The 21,075-nt window shown below is 45.6% G+C and overlaps 1 protein-coding gene across 1 annotated transcript; it reads right to left on the minus strand.

Moving 5' to 3' along the window:
- Positions 1-107: 107 nt before the first annotated feature.
- Positions 108-21,075, minus strand: rk (G-protein coupled receptor rickets). The gene is made up of 15 exons (XM_015181312.2): positions 20,930-21,075; positions 11,244-12,270; positions 10,112-10,183; positions 9,283-9,426; positions 8,759-8,902; positions 8,024-8,095; positions 7,874-7,945; positions 6,193-6,261; positions 4,852-4,989; positions 4,649-4,789; positions 4,514-4,579; positions 4,317-4,460; positions 3,883-4,250; positions 763-2,535; positions 108-689 (listed from the first exon to the last, which is right to left on the minus strand). The coding sequence occupies exons 2-15, from the start codon at positions 11,861-11,863 to the stop codon at positions 382-384; spliced, it is 4,131 nt and encodes a 1,376-aa protein (XP_015036798.2). The 5' UTR covers positions 11,864-12,270; positions 20,930-21,075; the 3' UTR covers positions 108-381.

A 21,075-nucleotide genomic window follows, 5' to 3' on the forward strand; every position in this document is an offset into this window, starting at 1 on the left:
GACATTTGATAAACATTATTGACTGAGCTATTGAATGATGCGCTGTCGCATCCTTATGTTCGCCAAATATTTAAATTTTCCAACTATTTTGGACAAAAAAAGCAGATCCGTATTAAGCTTGAAGTGGATCAGAGTCGGCATTGGTTTTGCTTAACGAATTGACTACTTAAGACTACGTACAATATATGTTTGTATCGTGTTTCTTGTGCCTAATGGGGTTTTTTTTTTTGCTTTGTCTTTAGCTATCCTAAGTTCCCTATGCTTTGCCCGCCCCGCCCCCGAATACAATCTATGAACACAGTTTGCTTTCTGTTCCCTTGTCCTCTACAAGAAGGTCTCCCGGTTGGCTCTGCCCAGCCCCCGCCAGCCCCAGTCCCACCATCATGGCGGGGCATCGTTGGGATCGGGTGGCGGCTTTTCGGGCTGCAGCACCACTGGTGGTGTGGATGTGGGTGCTATGAGGAAGCCGCTAGAGGCCCCCGGCTGGGGCATGCCCAGAAATCCAGCAACTCCACTGGTGTTGGCCGAGTCACCATCCTCCAGGATGACCGAACTGTCGGCCGCCGACGGAATGGTGGGCAGGAAGCGCACTCCCAGACGTGGCGGCGAAGAGTCCTCCTCCTCTTGGACCGCCTCCTGTCGCACCAGACGAGGCTTTGTCACCTCGTTCAATGTCTTTCCGTTGTGGGCTGTGGAAGAGTGCATAGTTACAAAATATAAAATTCATAATTGATGACATAGATTCAAAAGGATTTCCCGTACCTATGATCGAGGGCAGAGGCGTGCTGCTTCCGGCACTAGAGCGGGATAGTCGGAAGGTCGAAGTGCTGGCTGTGGTGGCTGAGGCCGAGGAATCGTTCCTCGAGCTTGACAGATTCGAGTCCTGCGAAGTCTTTCTGGTGATCAGCCAGGCGGAATGTCTGCGCCGTCCGTGCCCGTGCATATGCCCGTGGGGCTCCATCATTTTCAGCGGCATGCTGCAGTTGCTCTGCGGTACCGGAGCGGAGGAGGGCGGGCCGTGCCTCCAGCTGGACGATCGCGAGCTGCAGAAGTTCTCGCTAGAGATGGAGCTGGCCCGGTTTTGGCGCTGCTGTCGCAGCTCAGCGAACTGGTACTGGTAGGGATTGGCGGCTGCGGCGGTGTAGGCCCTGGGGCGTCGCTGCTGCGGCTGTCGGCGTTGCTTACGGCGGCGGCGCCGGTCGCCACAGCAGAATGTTCTCAGGCGCTGCCAGAGACCCGGCGCCTGCTCCATCTTGTGCCAATTGGGCATCTCGCTGGGCAGCATTCTCAGGCAGCGGCAGCCCGGCGGATGAGCCGCCGTCGCCGGTAGGAGTGGCGGTGGCAGCTCCCCCCTCTTTGCCCGGGCCACGGCACCTCTTGCGCCCGTGCCGCCTCCCATTACGCGCGACTCCTCGAAGTGTTTGCAGAGTGTGACACAGTCCTTCTTGAATTGCTTCGTCATGATGGCGTAGAGAAAGGGGTTGCAGCAGCTGTTGAGGGGCAGAACGAACACCGTGAAGATCTTGGCCTGCTCCAAAGAGATCAACTGCAAGCCGAAGATGGCCGTGATCGAGAAAAAGGCGATGGGGGACCAGCAGAGGAAGTCGGTGAAGACCAGCAGAGCCATGCGCTTGGCTATCCGGGAGTCGTTCGTGTTCCAGGCCTGGCTGCCCCGGATGGCCCAGTACATCTTCAGGTAGCAGCCCATCAGCGTGAGGAAGGCACACCCGTTGATGACCATCAGGGATATAACGTAGGTCAGGCTGGCCACTCCCGTCGTCGTCTCGAAGGGCAGACACACAGCGAACTTCCGGTAGTCCGAGACGCCCAGCAGGGGGAGAAGAGCCATGATCAAAGCGAAGACCCAGCCCACGCTCATGATATAGCCAGCTTGCCGGAGGGAAAGGCGCTTGTTCAGGTGTATGGCATGGGTGATTGCGTAGTTCCGCTCCAGCGTGATCACGGCCAGAGTGTAGACCGAGAGTTCAGAGCTGAGCACTGCCAGGAACCCGGCCAGCTGGCACAGCAGCGACATCTGCCAGGGGATGGCAAACATCCGGAACTCCCCGAGAGTGGCTGCGTCGACAATGGCCAGAATGCCCAGGTAGAAGCCCATGAAGAAGTCCGCGGCCGCCAGGTTGCACACCAGGAATCTGGGCACATCCATCTTCGAGCGAGAGCAGAGAAGCACAAAAACCACGGTGCCGTTTCCGAGGAGGGCCAGCAGGAAGACCACCCACACGCCGCAGCGCAGAGTCCACCAGTCGAAGAGATCGGCGCACGGCAGGAAGGGCCCGGGCATTGGCAGACATTGCACCGACCCCGGCTGAAAGTCATCCGCGGACATGCCCGAGAACAGACCCGTTCCAAAGCCATAGCCCGTGGCAGGCCCGCTCACGTCGTGCTCCTCGAAATACTCCTCCATGTAGCTAGTGGGCGATTGTCCACCCGTCGGGGACTGCAGCTGATCCTCGCCGAATGTGGCCCCCTCCCAGGGATCGTGCATGGCTGCTCCCAGCTGCTTGCTGAGATTGTCTGAAGAGAACAGAAGAGAAAATGATAAATCTGTCACTACTTCGTCCATGTTTGGAATTTGTATTCTTTAATTTTGCATATAAAAACTCAAGAAAACGATCGGGAACATTGTGAGCCGCTGCAAGGGATACTATACGGATGACTACAGCATTCCTTCTCTCTCTCTCCCTCTGTCTTAGATTCCTTTGCGAAAAAAGGGACGAATTGATCTGTTGATAAATGTGGGGAGAGAGGGCTTTGGTAGGATCGGTAAAGCAGACCGCGATGTCTCTCAATTTTGCTCGCACTTATCATGATAAAAAACGAGGGGGAACGTTGTGAGTTGCTGCGGACACCGCAACTCTACATTTATACCCGATACTTAGTCAGTATGTCTCTCCTCCTCCTCCAGACGCCGCTAATATTAAACGACACAGACAGAAAATCAGTCTGAGCGTGACGTCGGGCTCTGCGTAGCCAATGCAAATTGATTTGTTCCTTTTGGCTACAAAAATTATCTGATCTGATCCAGATTCAGCAATCAGATAGATATGGTCATTCTCTACGATTCTGCGTTTTTAGTTTTCTCGTATCTTTAAAATTGTGGATGCCACAGATTTTCGCCCTTTGTGGGAGCGGAAGTGGGCGGGGCAAAGTTTTGAAATATTTTTGTAGCAGTGACATATCACAGAAGTCTGGATCCAAAACATCGGGATCCATCCAACAAAACACCAAAACATTAGGCGCTGAAGGGGACGGACAGACGGACGGACGGACAGACGGACAGACGGACAGACAGACATGGCTCAATCGACTCGGCTATTGATGCTTTATGGGGTCGGAAGCGATTCCTTCTGGACGTTACACACATCCACTTTTACCACAAATCTAATATACCCCAATACTCATTTTGAGTATCGGGTATAAAAAGGAGAGAAATAGATGAAACCGCGACCGCTAATGTTAATTCTTGCACTTCGCTTAGCTGCTTTTCATTTAATAACCTATTTTATTAGAATTTTATAAATTTCTATTTTTACGCCTCATTTGTCTCTCTCCCTCTTCTCACAGAAACTCAAGCCGTTATATCTCACTCCCCTCCGCTAGGGGAGGCACACACTGAAGGAGGATAGTAAGTATGTGGAATTTCATTTGGTGCTTCTGGCTGTAATATTGATCCGGTCTGATCCAGATTCGGTCATTCTGTCAATCTTTATGGTCAACTATTTAGTTTCTTCTGTGTGCTGGAGATCTATGCTAACGAAATACCTGTAGACTAAGACTGATCTGCTCCATGATATCCTGCTACTTTGTTGACAGCATATGTGTGTGTATGGGCTATTGGGTATGTACTCTTGAGCTACTTACGCATTTGTGGCCAGATATTCATCATGCTGTTGTTCCATAGCGTCATGTCGAACTCAGCATCGGAGGGAAAGAGTACCGCCTCCTGCACTTGTGAGGTTTTCCTCTTCGCTGACATCGCAACCAGGGGCAGAAAGGCGCAGCAATGATAGGCATAGGACAGAATCAGCGTTTGGATGCGCGGAAAGGTGTCCGGAGGCGGAAATTCCCTCAGCTTGGGATTGTTGAAGGTCTTCAGATGCAGCAGAGCTCTCAAGCCCGACTCGGGCAGCTCAGGGAAGATGTTGTTGCCCAGATTGAGATCTTCGAGGGCGGTGAAACCGGCAAAGGCCTCTTTGTGTATGGAGGTAATATCATTTCCCTCCAGATCGCTGTAGATACAAAATCGAAGAACCTATTAGAGGTTTCCTCATAGTTCCCCAATGATCTTAGCTTACAGCAGCTGCAGCTTGGGTATGCCTTGGAAAGCATCCTGTGGGAGTGCACTGATGCGGTTGTACGAGAGAAGCAGATCGTTCAGCTTCTTCAGACCGTGGAAGGGTTTGCCCTGAAGGGTCTCAATTTGATTGCTCGATAGATCTCTGAAAGGAATGGAGGTCAGAGGCAGTTCCCTAGTACAATGTCCAATACTCACAACAGCCTTAAGTCTCTGCAGCTACTTAAATTTGGGATGCGTTTCAGGGAATTGGTTTTTAGTTCTCTGTGATTTGAAGAAACAGAATATCTCAGTTTATCATGGGCTAGTTCTATGACGTTCTCCCACACTTACAAACTCTTCAGTCTTGGCGTTTGACGGCACAAATTCGTTGGCACCTCCTGGATGCCGGCACGGTCCAGCTTGAGTACCTCCAGTGCGTGGCAGGCCTCGAGATCGGGAAAAGCGCGGAGAGTCCGCACATCCGAAAGGATTCTATAGGATGAGGGAAAGAGATACTTCTACTAAAGATCCATCAGGGTCTGCTCTCAACTTACAGCTTCCTCAGCTTGGTCATTCCTCGAAAGGCGCCTGCCGTAATGGTGGAAAGGGGATTGGCTCTCAAGTCCAGCATTTGCATGCTCCTCGGCAGCTCCGTATCGTTTATCCATCGCAATCGATTGCTGGTCATAGAACTGGAAGGAACAGTGTGGCAGTGTGGCAGTGGGGGAAAGAGGGGGTTTCAAGGAAATTTAATAAAACCGTTTACCAACTGCCAAGAAAAGTATCTTTTGGATGCACTCTCCTGGCAAGTGGCACTCGGAAACAGCTGCATTTAAAAGTCAAGTTTGCCAAGCAACCAACACAGCAAGAAACCCAAAAATAAACTGTGACAACTGCATTCTTTTCGATTCTCATATTTTTAACGTCTTTTCGTTTTTCTTGGCCACCATTCAGGCGCTGGTCTGGGAAGTGCAGCTGAATGCAAGCTCTCAGAACCGCAATCAGCAGCCACAAAAGTTGTTTCGATGCCCGCATCCTTCTTTAAATTTTGAACCAAACAAATGAACTTTCGTTCATATATTGTCTCCCTCTCTATGTCTGTCCCTCTTTTGGCGACTTTCTACAAAATCCCGTTGCTTATCTAGTTTAATTTGTGGCATTGTCTGGGCTTCGGGGCTCCCATTCGGCTAACTTTCTCTCCTTTCCCGACTGAAAAACTGAGTCAAGAAATAGCAGACGCTTAGTGAATGTTTTAATCCTTTTAAATTTGATTTTTTTGTCGTTGCCAAGCCGCACACATGCCAGGAAATGGAGGAGTCTCTGCCCCGCCCTCCTCCCAATTTATTTTCCAGCTTAATTCCCCAATCATGGTCGCGATGGCTCTGGGATGCAGCGCAGCGTGGCTTTTATCGCAACATTTAACATGCTCATAATTATCCTGTTTACCAGAAATTGAATTTCCTTGGGGAGCTGCAATCGCAAACGATGTCAACATTGCCATGACAGTTGCCACTGACTGTTGCCACATGATGTGGCTGCTATAGTGCAGCTGGAGCTGCACATGGAAGCGGGCGTGAGGCAAAAACAAAATGCAACTTTCAGCTCTCGATTGGAGTTCTCGGTTGGTTTTCTTATGACATTCGAATAGAAGGAGGACTCAGGAAGGGGAAGCTTGGGGCAGGGGCTATAAATTCCACAAGTAATGATGCGTTATGATTTTTGTTTTCCGCCTGTTTGCCGCCCGACAATGTAGGAAATGCTGTGGCAAGTCAACAACCACGGGCAGCAGTTGCATCCCATCCGTGCTTTCTAATCTCGGCCGGGCACCTGTTTTCTTATAGGATATCTGTGTACGGGAGTGAGGAGGGGGATGGGAGTATCTGGGGAAGACTTACAGCTCCTGCAGCTGCGACAATTTGTTGAGACCCTCGGGCAAACTGCTTATTAAATTATCATCCAGTTCCCTGCAAAGAAAGACAGCACAGACGCATATTTAAAGTATATTTTTGTATATTTCGATTACAGTAGGAACGGAGTCTCCTTCTCGTTCCTGGAATATTCACAATCACATTCTCATGGCTTTGTTTGGGGTCAGTTTGGCTACGTGACAGCACGTATTTCGAACCGGAGGGTTTCCAATTTCCTCTGGCAGGGAGTGTGCAAATTTATGCATGAAAATAAAGTTGACGAGTATTTTAAAGTGCATTGAAGTGCATTGATTTTCGACCATTTCTACCTGGGGATACTGAAAGATTGAATATTCAAATAAAATGTAGCATAATGGAGAATGCTCAAATCTCTCAAATAAAATACGATTTGATTTGGTTTGGTTTTTGGTTTTTCACACTACTTCTCTTTGGGTAATATTTTTCTGAAACATCGCACATTCATTAGGCAAATACTCTAGATAGATCAAAATACTCAACATGCAAGAGGCATGTTCTTCCTTGTGCTCCTTGTACCAGCAAAATGTTATTGCGCAAGCTCGTCCCCTCTGCGGTAGAAACTACAAACAACAGCTGCTCTGGCCCCCAGCCCCAACTTCTGCATATGACCCACTCCGAGTGCAGAAGAGTCTCCCCTAAAGAGTCTCGCCCACATCCGGGCGGTGTTTCCCATGAATCCAGAAACAAATGCTAGCATGCACACGGAACGTTCTCCCCATTCTTCTTCAATGCTTAGATTTACGCGTTGCACGGCGAAAGTTTTTCACTTTCACTTGATGCATTCCTCGGAAGGTTTGCCACGCCCCTGCCGCCGCACCCCCTCCGTATCCTCCTTCACAAAGAGAATGGAAGTCTGTCAGCCACAACATAAATTTGCATATTTGTCTGCTGTCCCGCCCAGAGGGAGGCCACGGCTAAGGAGCGGAAGTTTTTATGGGCCCACGGAGAAGTGAGAATATGCAGTGCAAAAGCCGAAAATTTGCGGTAAACAGCAGAGCAAAACGTCAACGCGGTCGACGACAATTTAAGTTGCTGAACCAAACCGAACCGAACCGAACCGGGAGTAAAAATAAAAAGAAAAACGAAAACTTTTTCCCACACTTTTGGTGGAAAATTGAAATTTATTCGAGCCATGGCCGCAAAACGGATAAACACCATTTCCACTTGGCACTTTGTGCTTGACTAAAGTTGCCTCGCGTTTTCCTCGTCCTAACAATTGCTACCATTACATTGCAGAAGGGGTACACTGTACACCCCCCTTGTCTTGCTTCTAGTCATCGCTAAGAAAGATCCGGTTTTTCTTAAATAAAAATGAATAAATGATATGGTTGGTGGATGAACTGGTTGGAAGTGTCACAAACATTTAATGGGAATATCCTACAAGGACGAACATTACTTAACACATTTCCGAAAACTGTTTAGATGCCTATGTATATTGATGCTGCTCTGAGGTCGCAACTAGTGTATACACACTTCGGACTCACTTGCTACGATTTTTGTATTTTTCTATTCGATATCAATTGCAGTTTTGTAGGTCGAAGTGGTGTCAGGGGGCTTATGTCATGTCTGCCCTGCTCATGTGTGTGTAAAGTGCTGAAAGTATTTCGGAGCTCTTGCTTTTGTTACTTACAGAACTTTTAAGGCGGTTAAATTTTTGAGAGCCCCCGCGGAGATTTTCATGATTTGATTTCGCTTCAGCAAGCTGCAGTAAAAACGAAAGAAAATTAATGCTGCAACTTGAGCACATAGGGAGCGGTGTGGGGTGACTCCGATTACTTACAGCACGATCAAGTTTGGCATTCGGGGAAAGTCCTCGTCGTTTATTATTGTCAACAAATTGCTGCCCAAATTGCTGGCGATGGTTGGCGTAAAGTGGAAGCAGACGGGGAGAATTATGAGCAATGGCACGGTTTTATTATCCCTTAACTTTCATTTATAATTCAATTCTTTTTGTGGTTGGAGTAAGTTTATAGATCAAAAATGGTAATACGATGGCAAAACTTGAGGGGTCAAAGTACGCGGATAAACATGCACATAAAATTATTATTATTGGTTATGGTTCGTTTATTAAAGATTTACTGTTCAGCGAAGAGAACACTGGCATGCAATTTAAGGCTGAGTGCTAGTTTTACACATATGTATGTATGTACGTAAAAGATTAATGCATTGAAATGGTTATATATGATATATATTTTATTCCCTGAAAATTAGTTAGTTAGTTAAGCCTAAAAATTAGCATAATTAGTTTGAAAATGCGAACCGCACATAAATTGTCAGACTTAAACACTTCTGCTAATTGCGGCTCAAAAATTATCCAAAAAATTACCCGAACGCATGCCAAAAAATACTCAAGGGTGGAAAAATAAATATTCATAATGGCCCAACAGCGACATGGATTAGAAAAACAAGCCAACAGTTTGCCAATTTCGTTTGGTTAGATCAACAATTTTAGCTGGACATGCAGAGGGAAATAATTAGTGTGAAAAGTTTGGAAATAAGCAAATCAAAGGCTCACAGTGCTTCGAGGGTTCTGAGTCCGGCCAGGGCGTTCGTCGGGATGCGATAGAAGAGATTGCCCTCGAGTCGCAGGGTGCGGAGCCGCTGCAAGTGCCCCAGACAATCCCCATCCAGACTGGCCAAGGCGTTGCCATTCAATTGACTTGATGGGTCGTGGGTTGGTCGGGTGGTTTGTGTTTTTTAGCCATGGCAAAAGTATCCAAATATAAACGGAAAAACGGGGGGAAACAGCGGGAAAAGTGTAAAAGGATTGCGAAAAAAATGAGAAAATAGCGTGTAATTGCTGTGCTGGTGCATGTGTGTTCGCTTCTAAGTTTGTGTGAGACAAACAAATGCGAGTAGATGTTGATCCAGCTGAGGAGTCCTTGATCTGCTTCTCCGTCTCGACGATATCCTATGCTCAACTTAATTGCAATGCATAAAAGCCAACATCAACGTCCACTCCACGTACCCGCACAGATACTCAAGCAGGCAGGAATGATGGTGCTTTATTTGTTAAATACTTTTCTGTGGCATACTTACAGGCTAGTCAGCTGGCCAAGTCCTTGGAACGACTGCGGCGGCAACGATTTGAGGCCACAGTTCTGCAAATTCAAACGTTTCAATTTGCCCAAACCATAAAATGCATTGGGATCCATATTAATGATGCTATTGTCCGACAAAGTCCTGCAAATAAACCTTCCCTTGGTCAACAAAATATCCGGAATAAAGTTAAACTAAAGTCGAGTGTCTCCGGCTAAAGTGCAGGAAATTGCAAGGATAGCACAGTCAGGAGTAATTAATCGTGCCAACTCGCTGAAATATACAGCGTAATCAAGTAATTTATATTACCAAAGACTCGGCCCGGCCCAGGACAGTGGTTGAAGTTGAGGCTGAGGCTGGGGTTAGCTTTGGTCAGGGATGGGTAGGGTGTTGACCGCTGTGATTTTTTCTATCTCGCTTTTTTTTGTTTTTGCTGTTTTGTGTTTGTGGATTTGTGGATGGGAGGGGTTTGCTGTGAAATTGAATAATGAGTTGCCACGCCCGTGAAGGGCAACTTTGCCCGTTAAAATGACGAAAGTTTTTTATACTGCTGTCATATTTTCTGCTCCTGTTGTTCGAGTCCGGCACAGATTAAAATGGGGAAGTTCTGCGGTTTCTAAAATACCCCAATGGAGGTCTGACACACAGAGGGACAGTGGGCGAAGGGTGGAATAATCTGGACAATGAATCAAACCGGTACACTTGATCATTAATTCTGTAAAGCATGGCAATGCTGAAGGAATGTATAATAATTTCAAATTCTTTGTAGAACTTTTTTCGCAATTCCTTCTTCTATTAATCAGGAAATTTTCGATCCACTTATACTTACAGCTCCTCCAGATGTGGTACCATAAAAAATGAGTTGGCCTCCAATTTGGTTAGATTGTTGTTGCCCAAGTCCCTGTGTAAGACGTAAATGACAGAAAGAAAGCAAAAACAATAAGCAAATTAATAACTTTATGGAATCATTGGCAGCCCCATCAATTCATCTATCAAAAAGCCACCGAGTCGAGCAAAAAACACTTCCATTGTCATGAATAGAAAACGAGGCTTAAATGATGCCAAGAAAAAAAGATCCCAATGGGTGGGCTATCAATCAAACCGGGTACGGAATAAAAACATATTGAGCGAACCTTAGACCCCTCCAGAAGGGAAAATGGCATAACAATGAAGATGAACTGCCTGGCATGGAAAGAGTTTTCCAAAAAGATGCGATCTGTTTGCCCAGCGAAAACTTTGAAGACTCATCGTTCACGTGATTCGCTGGCATAAGATGCAAGTGATTTAAATGGCTTATGACTGGGGTCCCTGAGCGACGAGCGATGCGTTAATTAATAAGCTATTTACTTATTTATATATGGACGGTTCGAGTTGGCCATTAATCAGTGGAAAGAAACTTTGGCTCGGCCAAAAACGGCTCCAAACTCCTTTGAGAGAGCCCGTCGGCGGCAAGAAAACGTGACTCTCATACGTGAGCACTGGCAGCGTTGACACGCTGACGCTGATGATGATGATGATGATGACGATGGCGATGATTGCGAAACGCTGCACAACGTGGCGTATGTGTAATTAGATTAAACCGCATGCCAAAATCGCCCGAAACCGAATCGGACCGAAGACTGCGAAATTGACTTGTAATTATGCGGATTGAGGAATGCGAGCAGCGGCAAAATGCCTCGAAATCTCGGTTTGTAAGCCATCCTAATCGCTCAATAAGAGGAAGTTTCTGTATCATTCCCAATTTAATTGCTGCAACTTATGTGTGATTCGTGTGGTAGTAGTACTCAATGAGGTAAAAATTATTTGAAAAAGAAATACATACACATAGATTTTGTTGGAATGGTTGTTCATGTAATGAGTATTCTTCTTGAAGAATAATAAAGTGAAATGTAAGACAGAAAAGTTTTTCCCAGTAGCATCCTAGTTAGACCCTAGTTTGAACCCCGCCTGGGTATACTCACAGGTAGTAGACCTCGGTGGGCAGGTTGACGGGCACTGCCAGGATGCCGATGCCGCGGCAGGTCAGCTTGACGCTCTCCAGGCTGCCGCTGCAGTGGCAATGCTTTTGCTGCCAGCGCTCGCAGAGCGAGTGCAGCGTACGCTGCTGCGGCCTGCCGCTGCCTGCGTCCGCGGTGGCTGCGGTTGCCATCTGGCTGCCGTGGTACTCCTGAAGGGACTTCTCGTAGAGAATCTGGGCCTCGCGCTCGGGATCTGCCGAGGGCAGCATGACGTTCTCCCTGATTCCCGTCGCCATGGCGGTGCTGGGCGTGCTCAGGGGCGTGGTAGTGGGCGTGGTATTGGGCGTTGCAGTGGGCGTTGCTGACGTTCTGTTAACAGTTATTTGGCTAAATTGTTCACTAAGTGGTTCTCCTCGATGATTTTCTTGCTTGGCTGAAGCTTGGTTCTCTTTGGTTTCCTCGCTTACCGCTAAGGTGGTGTTCGACGCTGTTACTGGCAGAAGAAGCAGAAGCAGCAGCAGCAGCAGCAGCAGAGAGCAGAGCTTTAAACGCACCCACAAACTGCCGCTGTCTCCACTGCAAGCGCAGACGCTCTCCCGACGCCGCCGGCAATGCATTGCCATAGCTGTCGTCTCAGTCGCCGTCGCTGTTGTCGTCGCAGTTGCTGATTGATGCTGTCAAGCATTTGTCATTTGATGACAGTTTTGTGTGCGATTCGTTTCTCGCTCATGATTCCCGGCTGCCGACGCACGACGCCCGACGCCGCTCGTCCTCCCGCTTTCCTCTCCCGCTCGCACTCTATACGTACGCTCTTGCCTCGCGTTTTTCCTATTCAATTTTCGTATTTACCGTGCATTTACTTTCTGCTGCATTGTAGCACTGTTATTGGATTCTCTTTGTGATTCCTTTCGTTCTCTGCTTTGGCCTTACGATTCGATTCACTTTGATCTCTTGCGTTTCACGTCGCCTCGCCTAACGTTTCGCAGATGCACACCGTTCCAGGGTCTCCCTCGGGTGTGATTGATGCTGTCTGCGAGGGGGATAATGGGGGGTTAATGGAGTGTCACGTTTCGCTTTATGTATTTATAAATGTGTACATTCGCTCGTGATTGATCGTCACTATCAATCCTCGTTAGCCGAGACAGAATAAGCAAATTATTTCGTGTCATTTTGAATACGTATTCGGCGATATATTAAGGAATGAGCACGATTTGGGTTAATTGCACAAAGACTTTTTTACGAACGATCATCCTCATGGCAGCCATATGATACAATATCGAATATCGGTTGGATAATCGGTTCAGAGGCAAAGCCTGATTTGGCAGCTCTTGATATAGTGAAGCGATCTTGGATTAAATCTGAAACAGGGCCTGCCTGACACACATGAAAAAGGAAACTCGAATGAGTATTCGATCAGCACAAGCTGATCAATAATATAATACTTCATAATGCGTTGCGCTTCAAGTATCTCAGATAAATCGTCTACAAAACTGTAAAAAGATAAGGGGTTACCCCCACCGTGCTGCCATTTTGGGTGATTTATAATTATTTTATTTAAATTTAGGACTAGCTCCTCATCGTACATTCATATGTGACATGTTCGCCAATGCGTAATTATATTTCATTGCATAGCCCTTTCAAAAAGTTTCACATATAGCAACGAACGTCCTTAAAAAGGTAATATGTTCGGGTTCCGTAAACTTTTCGGCACATTACCCTTATCAGCTGCACAAAGAAACTTTTCCAAACTGAATCCGAACTCATAAAGGAGAAAATTAGCCAACAGCCCGTCAAACACTTCATATCAACAATGGCCCCAATCAGCCGGGGACTGGACACTGACCGACGCTCATTCACACAGAGCCGTGTTCCTGTCAAAAACAAAAGGCCTGAAGGAGCCCACTCCTACCTTCCGCACACAAAGGCGGAGCTGATGAATGACAAATTTGACACAGAATGCTCCATGCAGAACGGTTGGTCAGGCCCATTTTTCAGCACTATTGCCGGCCATAATTAATGAGTCTGTTGACAGTTTTGGATTTGCAATGGGCTACAAAGTGTCGACGAATCGCTTTTTTATATGCGAACCAACTAAATGAATCTTTACTCCACATTCTGGCTGCCATGCTCTGTGACTCGGTGCTCGGTGACGGGTCGCGCAGGATGAGCAGGGCAAAAATATGTCCAGAAATAAAAGAGATTTCCCACCGTTATCCGCAGCACGAGCCGGCGGCTCCGCTCCCACCTCGCGCACACTCCTGCTCGATGATTTATGGCATGTTTATGTTCCACTGACCTCGCCAATAGCAACCAGCCATCCTCCCCCGCCACCAACAACATGCGGATAGTTGGCCACCTCCGAAATGTGGCCCGTGGATAAGGCAAAGAGCCAAAAAAGCATGAGAAAAAAATGCCCAAAGGCTATCTTTTGGTTGTCGAATTTCTTATACCCTTGCCGCTTGTGAGCTATTTTAAGAGTCATATAGATATATGCATTTGATAATTATTAGATACTCATCTACGTTGATTTAATAGAAAAAAAACTTTTTTCCGATAATACTTATTTTTGACACCCATCATAGTGGTCGAATTCCGAAACAGAATCTGATTAAATAGAGGTAAAAACTATCCTCATGTTCAATTGAGAGTAAAATATAGATATAACATAAAACGAAAATACCTTTTGAAAGGGTACCAAAAATAGCACTAAAAATACAGCAAACGATGACATGAGGGATTTCAATTGCCGATAATCGAATCTGGGGAGTATTTTATGGATTTGCCCATTTCCATTCATGACTAATAATTCGTTCACTCCTCTCGACTTTGCTAATTGTAAACAAGCATCAATTGTTATTTGCTATGAATATCAATGGTAAACACTCGGGTATTTAGTATCTTTTATGCGATTTGAAAGATTTTGAACAGGTTGACGACAAGGCGATGAAAACTGCTGCGTAAACTAAGAGATATGTAGATATTGTGCGAGTGTACAAAATAAAATGGAGGTCTTACTCTTCTTACGTATGTATATCTTCCCCTAATATAGAAATTATTATGATATCCGCTAAATTAATATCATCTTCCCCTAGCAACAACGCAAATGCGGGCCCCCAAGAACTTTAAACCATCTGCAAACGAATCTGAAAATTCAAATATTTGCACTCGGAGTGGGGTGTGAGGCAAAAAGAAAAACAAAAATAAACTGAAACTGAAACTGAAACTGAAACTGAAAAGGTGAAGCCAAACATAGCCACGAAGATAAAAACACACAGTATGGGACAAAATCAAAACCAAAAGGCAGCCAAATGCATGCACACGTTTCGCAGATTGTTTTGTGCGGAAAATTGGCAGCAAAATGGAAACATTTCTCCGAACCTCTTAGGCGGTGGATGAGGCCCCGCCCGGCGTATTGGCGGGCTTAAAGTGCTTCATGTTTCTCTTCCAATACCCGTAGGTGGTTAAGGGATTTTGTTTGCTCACGACTCAATATCATAAGTGGGTATGGGCTATGGGTAAAGTTCCACAGTGTTTTAGAACGAGATACTCGGGCTGTAAATCATAGAAAAACTTGGTTAACGCTTTCACTGAAAGGATTGACTAACTGGATAATACAGTCCTTATTTTGTTATGAGTGCTCAAGGAAGTCCCCTTGAAGAATGTACAGAATTTGAACAAATCTCTAAGTTATTATATACACCTTGGTAGTTTCTCTACAATAGATAATTGGACATTGCTTTTCGTATGCCATGGCGCTATGCTCTGGAACTCTGGAGAGAGCAAACGGCAAAGCTCAATTTCTGGGCAACTTTGACAGGCCTAAATGATCTGAATATGGCGGTATTAGCTGCTCAATTGATTGGTTGACATTGGCTGGTTATTTTGACAGATCAATCTCAATCTCGTTTATCAAATAATCGTTAAAGCGCCTTATCGCCGGCTCGGCTGAGGCTGAGCCATGCAAATATTCACAGTTGAACGATTGCCGAGCCCAAAATCGCACTCGTACTCGCACTCGTACTCGCACTCGCACTCGTACTCGTACTCGTAGTGGTAGCTGTGGTCGGGTACGGGTGTCTTGGCGAGTTAATTGTCACACGATTTTGTTGTGACTGTGACTTTAAATGATATATGGTCGGTCGCACGTGTGTGCTTTTCTGACGCACTTTTCCACGCACTTCAATGCCACTTCGGACAGCGGTCAGCTCAGCCCACATGCCCTGCCCGTAGCTACGAAGCTCTGCAGCCACGGTAAGCTTCAAAAACTCATGGAAATCTCATAAATTTTTGCATTCGCAGCGATTAATTACAAGAGCGCAGACACTGACACGCCCCAAAAAAACACGCCGTGTGTGTGTCCGTGGAAAATATGAAAAATATCAAAATGAAACCCGATCTGGCAAAGCTGGCAAAGTTTAATCAAAGCTGAAAATTGATTTTGACATGCAGTGAATTTATATTTCCCCCAGAAAAGAATCCAGCCAGCTCTGCTCTCGACTCGAAATGCAAACTTGTGTTCTGGCTTCATTGAATCAATTTCGAATTTCGGCTCACTTGATATGTAAAAGAAATCAACGCACAACCGCAACAGCAGCAGCGGCTCGAACGTCAGTTTCAGTTGGTTTTTTGTTGTTTTTGCACTTTTTGGATTGTTTGCGAATTTTTTTCAAGTGCAGCTCGCCAAATACAAAACTGGATTTTCAACACAAAATGCAACTTTAATTTGTTGCCGAGCTGCCGCTGCCACTGCCACTGACTCTGCCGCTGCCGCTGCCTCTGCCACTGCCGCTGCAGTTATGCTGCCTGCCTTATGCTGACCTTGATTCATTGTGGGATATTTTCGATTTTTGTTGCGTTCGTATTCATTTTGGGTTTTTTTTTTTGCGCTCGACTTTATTAATGACAGTTGTTGCATAATTTATTTGGTTTTTGGCGCGCTCAAAACTACTTTAAGAGAAAAATAATTAAATGTGATTTCTGTTTAAGGAGAAAATCAATTTGCTTGTATATCATCAAAGAAGAAAAGTCTCTGCTGGCGATAATGGGATTCAATAGGGTGGAAAACTTTAAGAATGCAATTCTGAATTGAAGTCTCAGATTTGTTGGGATGGAATCACAGCTGACAGAAAATTGTTGTCTTCATTTTTGTTTATTCTTCCCTTTGCATAAATAAGAATAAAATTCTTGAATTTTCATCCATATCCCATATACATATTACACAGCACTCTCGTGTGCCGTTTACGATAATTCGCAAATATAATAATGAATGCAGAAATGTGGAGTCTATTTTTAGAGCTGCCAAACAATTATCAGTTTGGGTTTACTTCAATCAAAGCAAAGGCCACACGAAAGTTCACACCTCCGAACCGTTTATGATCCGTTTATGTGTCTTGAATCCAGCCATAGCCCGTCGATCCCACTGATCGGGGCACTTCTGATCGCTTTGATCTCGGAACTCTCCTTCTCCTTTCGCCGGCCCATTGTTAAGATTCTCACATGTATTCTGGGCTGTTATTACTCGAATTGCTGGCTTGCTGTCGAATCGATTTCGTGTGGCTTGAAGATGATGGCCCGAGGGCGAGATGGGAACAGCTCTCATTATTGGAGATTATTCAACTGTTTATTTTATGGCTTTCTCGTTACATTCTCCTCGGATGGCGAATCGGCAGCGTCATCGCCATCATAATCGAGCTATTAGCCAGGAGGAGAGAATGCTTCTTATTTACATTTCATGCTACTCAATTTTATTGGCAGTTTGGGTCAATTGTCCGCCGACTGAGATGTGCCTGCTTGGATGGTGCTGGCGTGGAGATTCCCAAATGTGTAATTAATGCTTGAAATGTTGATTCGTTTGTTAACCATTCTTTTCTCCCTCTTTTCGGCTAATTTACGGACATGTAAGCAATCCATTTTGGCAAATGGAAATGGAATTTTGCTTATTATTGTTACATGCTCGTACAATATATTTATTTGTATGGAAATCAATAGAACATCGAGCACAAAGGCAGCTGCCAACTGGCAACTGACCTGAAAATGTGTTCGAAACTCGATTAAGTAGATTGTGGCTGTGGGAGGGACTCGGAGATAGTTCTGGCCATCTCCCAGAGACGTGACAAAGCTGCAACAATTGATTACGCATCCGACCCGCCGAACCCTGTCAACTCTGACCGCTGCACCAGACATGACAACAATACGAGTGTAACGCTGGGCCAGAGCCAAAAATTTGTTTGTTCTTTTTTCTTGCAGACGGTTTTATGGCTCCCAAATTGGTAACGCCTGAATGGGTGAATGGGTGAATGGGAGAATGGGGGGGTGAAGATGTCAGTGGCAGGCCACTAGAATAGACCAGATCCCCTTCCTACCTCCTCCCTCCGTCTTGCCATGTAATTGCCGACTGTGCTCGGTGGATTGCTGCTCGGCGGCCCTCCACTGAAGCTGACACTTATTGCAGTCCGTACAGGGAGAAGAACAGCCTTTGCCCTTTGAGCCTTCGAGCCGTCCAGAGATCCCTTTAATTAATCGATTAAACAACTCTGACACCCACTCTTGAAGGAATAAAGAAACTCAAACCTCATCTCGAGTCGACAAAAAGAAAACTCTCTCCATTCTTTCACCTTAATGGAGGTGCGGTGAGATGGTCCTGCCAATGGAGCTGCTCCACGCCAAGTAGAAAATTTTCCATTTGTGGCAAATGCGCAAATTGCATTAGGGCAAAAGTTTTCCTTTCAACTTGAACGATTTTGTCAGCATCTTCTGCCCCATCGTTCCCTCCCAGTCCCAGTCCCAGTGCCAGTGCCAGTGCCAGTTCCAGTCTCCGTTCCCGCTCCCGTCCCATTTACCTAATTACACCAAAGTAGCAGCATCATTAAAAAACTTGCACAGCTCTTTTGATTAACACCAGGGAAAGACCCACACACATCCATATGCTCGTATAATGTGCGTAAACGAGTGAGCGAGTGAACGAGTGTCTATATGTCGTGGCACATATTTGGGAAATCGTGTCAATTGCGTTTTCCCACTGCGAAACAATTTCCGCCAACGACAGATGGAGCCCACGCCTACGCCTTGAGTTATCATATCAGAAGAGATGTCGCCGTTCAATAAATATAACATTTTAAATGAAAATGTTTATTTTTGCGCTACCAAATTGCGATTGCAGTCGCCGGACTTGTTTGCTTGCGAAATACCCTATTCCGTGGATGCAAGGAGAATGGCTGACTGGATACCCCAATGGCATCTTGCATCCATGAATATTCAAAGGAAACTCTGAATGAAGCCTCCTCGTTGGATGTAACATCTTTAGGTGGAAATGGAAAGAGTATTCTTCAATCGGAGTGCACAAACGGCGGCATTCATCCCACTTCAATCTGTCGCTGCAGCGTTGTTGCTGTTTGCTGCTTGCTGCTTGCTGTTGTCTCTTTGACGCTTTTCATAATGAAAATTAGTTTGCTCATGCGTAATTTTTATAAACTGTCGTCATCAATAGAAAACCGCTCACTGCTCCGAGTCCCCGCCCCCCGTAAGCGGCTCGTTAACTTGCCCCGGCTCGCCTTGGAAATGCACTTAGGATTCGGTTTTTCCATTTGTTCAGCACACACTTTTCAATTAGCTGCAATTGGCTGGGTCGCGGCAGCGGCCTGAGAAAGAACATTTGCCAAAATTGATGACGCCCCGAGCAACCTTTTTCTCCCCGGCATGGTTTCTGTCCCAGCTTGGAGTTTGGACGGGTTTAAGTTGAGCGAAACTTGGAGCTCGTAAATTAAAATAAAAAGGTTACGCTCTGGCTGCTCATCCCCGGGGCTGCTGATGGATTACAAATTAAGTTGGGACTGATGCGTGCTGCATCATCGAGAGGTCTGCGAGGCTCTGATTAAACATTCAAGCCGAGTGGGAATCGGAATCGTGGGGAGCTGTCTTTCGTCTTTCGTCTTTCGGCAGAGCTGTCTCCAAAGCCTAAATGGAAACCCGAACACGCGTCAACACTTTGTGGACAGAGCGGTCACTGGTCACTGGTCAGTGGTCGGTGGTCGGTGGTCAGTAGTCAGTGGGTGGCGACTACTCGCAAGTATTTTTTCCTTTTGTCACAGTTAATGAAATGCATGAGATTTCTGATGTCTGCGGGTATCTTTAGCGCTAAAGTGTTATGAGTATTTCTGGCTACCAGATTGGCATACATAATTAACAATTGCACTCGGGGCGCGCTCCACTCTCTAGGTTGATGTCAGCGTTGCTGATGGCTCTCGGTCTGGCAGTGCATTGACACTTTCTGTGGCTGTTTCTTGTTTTGTTGGCTGTTTTGGCTAAACTAAACGAAATCTGACTACTGATAACCAAAGTCGCAACGAACGAGATTTACTCGTGTTCCCAAGCATTATGCTTGCCTTGGGAAATCTATTCTGAAGACATTTGGCTGGCTGTAAGCGGTGTGTGGGGACCAAATAAATCGTTGCTCTTTGTGTTGTTATGCACTTGTATTCGCACGACTTATCACAATTTTAGATTCGTCCAATGTTCTATTTTTTGATTTTATCGAAGTTTTCAGGGGAGAAGTTTGGATAAAGTTTTAAGCTTGTTAAATTTGTAATTTGGAGTTTATTTAAATCCTTCTGGCACTGGTCGTATAAAGAAGAATCCCCAAATCCCCAAAATACTCTGCATCATATATTATTGTTATTTAGTCGCATAAACGAAATATTTTAGGTACGTCAATATATATTTTATTTTATTTTATTCTCATTTTTGGCTTATTTCTGTTTTCTATAGAGAATACTGAAGCATCTACAATTCATTGCAAAACATTGCAATCATTGCAAAAAAAAAAACCAACAATAAATCTGATAGAATTAAAAATTGGAATAATATTCCAATGAATAATGTGAATATTAAAATATTTCAAACCTTTGAAACTATTATATTTTTGTTTTATATTTACTTTTAATAGCTTATTATTTTCGTATTGTATAATTTGTATTGTATATTGTATAATTCACTATATACGAATATTATTTAATTTAAAATTTGTCACTATACACCATTCAAACGGAATCAAATCAGCTGACACAATTTCCACATTTCACTAGAACGCGTGTCACAGGGGATTCGAATACTGCGAGAATCGAATGTGTTTTACAGCTTATGCGTGCTATCATGATCGTGAAATTCTAGGCACAAAAGCGTCACGAGCAGCGTCAAATCTCGAATCGACGTCATCGATCAGTGTGCGATTTTTGTGGGCTATTTTGTGTTTGGGGTTTGTGTTGACTTTTGTTTTATTGAAAATTGAAAGTGTGCTATAAGCGGACACACACTCACACTTTGATGCACCGACACAGGCGCAGGCACAGGCACAGCACAGCACAGGCACATCACATATACAGACACAGGGGAGATGAAAATCAAAGCAGCAACAAAAGTTGTTGATGCCGCCAAAAAGTAAACGACCTTTAACGCCAATAAAACACACTGAAACAGCAGCAGCGCCAGCCACTGCCACAGCCACAGGTTCGAGGGGAAAGCGGCAACAAAATTGTCGACTCCTTGCCACAAATCGCTGCTGCTGGTGCCGCTGCTGCTGCTGCTGCTGCTGCTGCCGCTGCCGCTGGTGGGTCCGTTAAGAAACGCGGTCAGCGTGTTGCAGAAACGTAATTTATGCGTAACGAGTTCACGCGCCTACAAAACTTTGGTGGCACCTCAGAATCGGAGTCAAGTTATCCGTTGGCTCGAATCCGCTCTCAGCTTGTAGCTTTCCAGGTGTTTCATTCGAGGTTTCCGTCAGAGCGAACCGCACGCGTCGAACGCACAAAGCGTATTGAACCGAAAGTGTTTTCGGAGGAGC

Source organism: Drosophila pseudoobscura, chromosome 4 (assembly GCF_009870125.1).
Source record: "Drosophila pseudoobscura strain MV-25-SWS-2005 chromosome 4, UCI_Dpse_MV25, whole genome shotgun sequence".
In the NCBI taxonomy this organism is placed as follows: domain Eukaryota; kingdom Metazoa; phylum Arthropoda; class Insecta; order Diptera; family Drosophilidae; genus Drosophila; species Drosophila pseudoobscura.